Source organism: Coptis chinensis, chromosome 4, assembly GCF_015680905.1.
Source record: "Coptis chinensis isolate HL-2020 chromosome 4, ASM1568090v1, whole genome shotgun sequence".
NCBI classification, from domain to species: Eukaryota; Viridiplantae; Streptophyta; class Magnoliopsida; order Ranunculales; family Ranunculaceae; genus Coptis; species Coptis chinensis.
The window spans coordinates 98,210,878-98,217,980 of record NC_141459.1 but is presented as its reverse complement, the minus strand read 5'-3'; the positions used below and the strand labels follow the sequence as shown (position 1 = coordinate 98,217,980).

The 7,103-nt window shown below is 37.7% G+C and overlaps 1 protein-coding gene across 1 annotated transcript; it reads left to right on the top strand.

Moving 5' to 3' along the window:
- Positions 1–4,976: 4,976 nt before the first annotated feature.
- On the top strand, positions 4,977–5,754 carry LOC147506098 (T-complex protein 1 subunit eta-like). The gene is made up of 3 exons (XM_086604210.1): positions 4,977–5,196; positions 5,471–5,594; positions 5,684–5,754. The coding sequence occupies exons 1-2, from the start codon at positions 5,062–5,064 to the stop codon at positions 5,570–5,572; spliced, it is 237 nt and encodes a 78-aa protein (XP_086460336.1). The 5' UTR covers positions 4,977–5,061; the 3' UTR covers positions 5,573–5,594; positions 5,684–5,754.
- Positions 5,755–7,103: the final 1,349 nt, after the last annotated feature.

Sequence of the window (7,103 nt, the reverse complement as noted above, 5' to 3'; positions counted from 1 at the left end):
ACCCTACAATAAGATAACCAAACGATGCACGAACAGGCCACCTCCAACGCCAACAACGACACTCCAGACGCATTGGAGAACAACACCGTCACAACCCTCACCACCACCACCAATCAAAGACTAGAAGACTTTGCCCAAAGGTTGGAGAAGTTAAACGACAAAGCCAGCACGATCCAGATCGCTCAGAAGATATTCCAGACGTACAAGGCATCACTATTCACCACTGAAATCAGGGACAAGCAGCCCCCCTCAGAATTCATCCAACCAAAGTTCCCGTTGTACGATGGTAGCTCGTGTCTAGGCCAGCACGTAGCTTGTTTCACCCAGATCCTCACACTATACAGCGCCTCAGAGTACGACTACCTGAAGTGCAAACTCTTTCCAACCAGCCTGAAGGACGGAGCCTTAGAGTGGTTCTACACGCTCACTCCTGATTTAATCAGCAACTTTGACAAGCTAGCTGAGACGTTCGCAGCGGAGTTCGTCCACAACAGGAAGAAACAAGTCGACCTGGACTCCTTGTTTCAACTCAAGCAAGCACATAGCGAAACGAAGAATGGTTGGCCCAGTGCAAGGGCAAAGAAGTCCTCGCAATCAGCGACAAGCGAGGACCCAAAGAAAACAACCACTACTCAGGCAACAACAACAACAAGGGCTCCAACTCCCACAAGCCCTCCTACATAAAACGGGAATTCTCCAACTTCTCTAGGACACCAGGCCAGATCCTGAAGAAGATTTATACAGCACCGTACTTCAAGCCCAACATCAACAAAGTAATATCACTCCAAGGACGTCTATACTGCCACTTTCACAAACTCCAACACCATGACACAGATGAGTGTTGGAGCCTCAAGCATTACCTCCAAGACTTAGTCGAGGAGGGAAAACTGAAAGAGTTCCAACCGGAAAGCGCCCTCAGGTATAAGTTGAATGCCAATCGCCACAGAAGCAGGAGCCAAAGCCATGAACGACCTACTAACAACAGGAGCAGGAGCATAATAGCCTGACGATCTAAATCTCCAGGTCGGTCGAGGCACAACAGGAGACAACACTCCTCCAACCACAACGAGGAAAAAAGAATCAATATGATTACAGACACCTCCAACGATGAAACGTCAGGTCGGGAAAAGCGCAGTCGTGTAGGCGCGCTGCAAGAAATCTACCACCTCTCCCACAAGGCTGAAGTCATCACTACCAGCTCTCAGTCAACGACCTCCATAGCATTCACAGAGGACGATCTGAACAAGGTGTGCCTACCCCACAATGATGCCCTGGTAGTGCACGTCAAAATCAATAGGTGGACAATCAAAAGAATCCTTATCGATCCAGGCAGCTCCTGCAACATCCTTTTCTATCAAACGTACAAAGATTTGCACCTGCCAGACTCGGTTATGATAGAATCAAACACACCACTCTATGGGTTCAACGGAAACCGCACAGATGCCATTAGAGACATCACCCTACCAGTCTTCATTGGCGAAAAAGAGGACATGGTCAAAATCTCAACACGTTTCAGCGTAATTGATGTCAAGTCATCCTACACAGCCATCCTAGGGCGTAGGTGGATCCACAAGATCCAAGCAGTTCCATCCACCTTGCACCAAGTGTTGCGGTTCCCTGGAATCCGAGGCATCATGGAGCTCAGAAGCAACCAACTAGAGGCTCATAGATGTAATCAAATAAGCACAACAACCATGACCAAACCTCATGTCGTCCAAGCAAAAGAAAGCCCAAAGTTGCAAGATCCTCAAGCTTCCAGCCTTCCAACGTCAGAAGTAGACAAGCTCAAAGGGAAGCAGCAAGCACAAATATAACTAGGAGAAAAAGTTAATTTGGGCACAAATGATGACCCAAAAAATGTTTATGTAGGGGCTTATCTAGACCCCAAGCTCAAGGAGCAACTTGTCAAATTTCTATCTCTCAATAAAGATGTTTTTGCTTGGTCGTATATCGATATGCCTGGAATCGACCCTCAGGTCGCTTGCCACAAATTAAATGTCAATCCAAATGTAAAGCCTATCAAACAACAACCTCGCAAACTAGCTCTCAAATTTTAGAAAGCCACCAATGAAGAGATAGAAAAGCTCAAAAATGTGAGATTTATCAGAGAAGTCGAGTACCCAACCTGGCTAGCTAACATCGTAGCCGTTCCTAAGAAGAACGCCAGTACGACTCCTCAATATAGACTTCCATTTAACGTCAACAAACATTGCCCCAAGGACAACTTTCCTTTTCCAAGAATTAACATATTGGTAGATGATAAGAGCCCAAAACTGTAGTTTAAACCCTTTAATAGTATTTATATTTAGCCAATTGTGTTATTAATAATATAGGTTTATCACTGTTATCGTGTTCTTATGTATTTCAGGCATTGGAGTCGAATATGTATAGAAATGCGTCCCTTTTACGAGATAAAGGAGCAAAGGTTGGTTGCTAAAAAGTTCTATGATTAAAGGCCAAGATTCAAGGAGAAAAAGCCTTTTTAAATCCCGGTCAAAGCTGAAAAGTCAAAGTCAACGCGGGCAGAAATAGCGCACAAAAGTCAACAGAACTTTTGAAGGTCGTATCTTTGGACTCAGTCCTCGGAATTGGGCCTACCTTATGCCAAAACGACCGGCTTGGAAAGAGATTTCTAATGGTCTAATCCTTGACCCGATCAGAGTAGTATAAGTTGGTGAAAATGCGTGCTACAGTAACACAACCAGAATTAAAAGTCTTGGATTTACCCAATTAGGTTATGGACTTGATTTATGGGTCCATAACCTAGCCTAAAAGCCCATGCACGAAATTATAACCCAACCCTCTCCTATAAAAAGAGGGTTAAGGCTAAAACAAAGATTGTCTACTCCCTCTTTAGTTTAGAATAAATTAGGGTTCTCTCTCTCTCTCTTTCTCTCCTTTTTAGTTTTAGTTTATAAGTTTAGTTTGTAGCCTCCATTAGAATTATTAATAAAAGCTTTAGTTTACTTTCAATTCAAGTATCTTTAAATTATGTCTTCTATTCAATCTTTAGTTAAGATGATTCCTATGATACAAGGCTAAACCTCAATTAGAGGAGGTTTATGAAGCCATGTGAGGATGATTGGTAATTAGTATGGTTGTGGATTTGTATTAGCGTTTTAAGTTTGATTCTTATGATTGTTTAGAGATAAAGATCATAAGAGTTAAACTAAAGTTTAGAGCCACCGCCAAAGAGATTTGTGGTGGAGCTAAACTCTCATGCTAGTGAAGCGTTGATCCGAGAGGACTTGGTGTTCACTAGGGATCAATAGGCAATTCGATAATCAACCTAATGGTCAATCGAATTGCGTGGTGGATTGAATCTTCTCTATACCCTTTTATCATCATTATATCTACTGTTTTGACATCTTATTTACTGTTTTCACATCATATATTACTCTCATAATTGTTCCTTTTGTTTGATTAGTTGAATTTTATTTATGTCTTGATAGTGGAACGAATCCGTACTCTTTATATATTGCATAATGAATTGAGAGTAGGAATATTGATCTAAATACTTATTTAGTTAATTGATTATTTGTGTTTACGCATAGATAGTTAAATCAGATGTATTAATGTTTGTTTCAATGTAGAAAATATAGGCTAGATGACAATACAGTTGATTTCATTAGTCATCCCTTGGCACTCCATATAGATGACAGCTACTTGGATGAGTCTGAAGTCCTTCCTCCGTCCTAACCACTATTGATGGAACATTCGATAAGGGCTCATAATATTTATATAAAAGGGCAACCTGCTGCTTCATTTGAACCTCATATTGATAGAGCAGATGGTATATATATTCTTGATCAAATAAACTTTATTTTAAAATTTCTTCCTATTCTCAAACTCATAGGACTGAAATGACTGCATTATTGCATCTTTTTTAGTTTCAGTTTTATTCTTATTTTGCCTATTTTGTTGGTGTTTAAATCTATATTTTGTTCACAATTGTATTTTATCATTTCCATGTCTTTGTTTTATAGTGATGAAAATTGATATTCAATAACTAACTCGTCTCGTTTCACAAAAAGCTTTATGCAGAGTCTTTGGCTCGATTTGAAGGAGGATCTCCTTATATTTATCCATATGACGGATTAGGAGAACTACCCGGTGTTTGTTTCATTCACTACTCTGGATAGATGAAGAGCCTTCTTCCTTTTCTTTTCTTTCTTATTTTTAAAATTTTGACATTGTATACATGGAAATTTCAGGCATTTGCTCGCCTAAGTGTTGTTTATGGTGGCACCTACATGCTTAACAAGCCGAGAGTGCAAAGTAAGTTTCTTACAGATCATGATATCCAAAAACTTATATGTGCCTCAGTTCCTATCTATAAGCGCCATATACAAACCACCCCTTATAGTCCCGTGGAGTATGTTTAGCAAATTGCTCCCACTTGAATGAGATGGATTGGATAGTGGCAGATTTGAGTGGCCTTATCCTTTTAGGTAGTTTTAAAGACAGAAAAAGGTGATTGTTTGTCCACAAATCTAGCAAGTCTATGTTACTTGTTGTAGCTCACTTTCATCCAAGTCGAATTTAGGACGCCATTAGCATCTCAATCGCCTAAATTTCTTATGCTAGTAATACTTGACTCACCTCTAGCTTTATGAAATCTGCCGAGTCTTAACACTAAATTTAGTTAAACAATCGAACTGTGATGTCCTCCCGCCATCGTCGTAATAAGTCATGCGATTTTTAGATGAATCGCATTGACCTTCTATGGCTGTAGGTGGAGTTTGATGCAAATGGTAAAGCCTTTGGGGTGACATCCGGAAGGGGAAACCGCTAAATGTAAGAAAGTTGTATGTGATCCTTCCTATTTGCTCGATAAGGTAACCTCGACAAGTCCTAGGTCAGGCTTATCTCATGGTTAATTTATGTTGCATGAGAACCGTGTGGAGTACTAATGTTTGAATCTGAATACAAAGAACCGCAGATAATATTATTGAAAGAAGGAATGCATTACATTGCAAGGAAAGCCACAAATAATAAGCAATATAAATGCTAGTACAGTGAATTGCAGATGTCGTCCGAACAACACTGGGTCCGAGAGGAATGGATAAATTGATTCATGATGACAAGGGCAATGCTACTATTTCTAATGATGGTGTTACTATTATGAAACTTCTTGATGTTGTTCATCCTGTTGCTAAGATTCTTGTCGATATTGCCAAGTCTCAAGATTCTGAGGTATACAATAGAAAACAAATTTACTAATTTTAGTGATTGGCTGACTAAAAAAGTGAAATTTTTAAGCTAAAGTTTATATTTATCTTAGAGTGGGTTATGATGGTTGCATTACTACAACATTTAACAGCTTATACTTTAGAGAAGATAATGACATTAACAAGGACATTGTCTTAGAGAAAGTTGAGAGGGTATCATTAATAATTGTATTGGTTAGGTTTTAGGGATAAATTTAGAATTCACTTGTAATTTTAATGACCGGATTTATTGTCTACAGGTTGGTGATGGAACCACTAGAGTAGTTCTTTTTGCGGGAGAGTTTTTAAAGGAGGCCAAGCCTTTCATTGAGGATGGTGTCCACTCAAAGTCTTATATGTAGTTTTCGAGATGCTTCCAATTTAGTAAGGAATTTGGATCTTTTGGTTTGATTGGATGGATATGTTCATGACAAATTGTTCTAGAAGCCATGAGTTTGCTATTTGTATTTCAGGCAATTAGCAAAATTAAGGAACTTCTTTGTAGTATAGAGGGAAAAGTATGGAAGAAAAGAAGAGTTTGTTGGCAAAGTGTCAGGCCGCTACCACACTCTCTTCTTTTTTTTTTTTTTTTTTTTTTTTTTTTTTCCAGGAAAGACCTCACTCTCTTCAAAGCTGATTGGTGGTGAAAAAGAATTTTTCACATCTATGGTTGTGGACTTACTTATTTCAATTGGCAACGATGATACATTGTTTATTGTATTCTTGTATTCATTGTTTATTGTAGGTTTAGCTGGTCTCGCTACAAAATATGAGATTTTTTTTTTATTAGCAACCCATCAGCAACGGTTTATAATCGTTACAAACGAATTTTAAATTATTTTTTTAAAATTAACTAACATTTTTGCAACGGTTACAAACCGTTGGTAAATTTTTTAACAAATTACCAACGCTTAAAAAGCGTTTGTGAAATAAAAAACTGTTGCAAAGATTTTAAATTTGTGCACGAAATAGTTATAATAAGCGCTGGAAAGTTCTGTTTGCAACGGTTAATAACCGTTGGAAATTTCTGTTTGCAACACTTTTTAAGCGTTGCAAATATTTCCAACACTTTATCCACACCATATTTGCAACGCTTAAAAAGCATTGCGAAAATTATTAGCAACACTTTTTTGCCGTTGCAAATAACCTGTTATGGTGTAGTGCTTTTTTAGATCAGTTCAATGCAGTTGCATCCATTTTCTGATTTCTCGTTAATTATTATTTTCGGTTAGTCCAATACATTTGCATCCAATTTCCAATTTCCAATTTCCTATTAATTGTTATTTGAGGTTAGTTAAATGTATTTGCATCCAGTTTCTGATTTCTTGTTAATTATTCTGTGAGATTAGTTTAATGTATTTGCATCCAGTTTCTGATTTCTCATTTATTATTTGATAAAGTTGCATTTGCATATAGTTTCCAATTTCCTATTAATTATTGTTTGAGGTTAGTTCAATGAATTTGCATCCAGTTTTCGATTTCTCGTTAATTATTTCTTGAGGTTAGTTCAATGCATTTGCATCCAGTTTATTTTTTGAGATTAGTTCAGTGCAATTGTATCCGGTTTTCGATTTCCGATTTCCCGTTAATTATTTTTTAAGATTAGTTCCATACATTTACATCATGTTTCCAATTTATAATTAATTTTTCTTTGAGGTTAGTTCAATGCAGTTGCATCCAGTTTCCGATCTTCCGTTAATTTAATCTTTGCGGGTTAGCTCAATGTATTTGCATCCAGTTTCCAATTTTCTGACAATTATTTTTTTATAATAGTTTGATGTATTTGCATCCAAGTTTTGATTTTCCGTTAATTATTCTTTGAGGTTAGTTTAATGCAGTTGTATCCATATTCCAATTTTCTATTAATTACTTTTTAAGATTAGTTTAATGTTT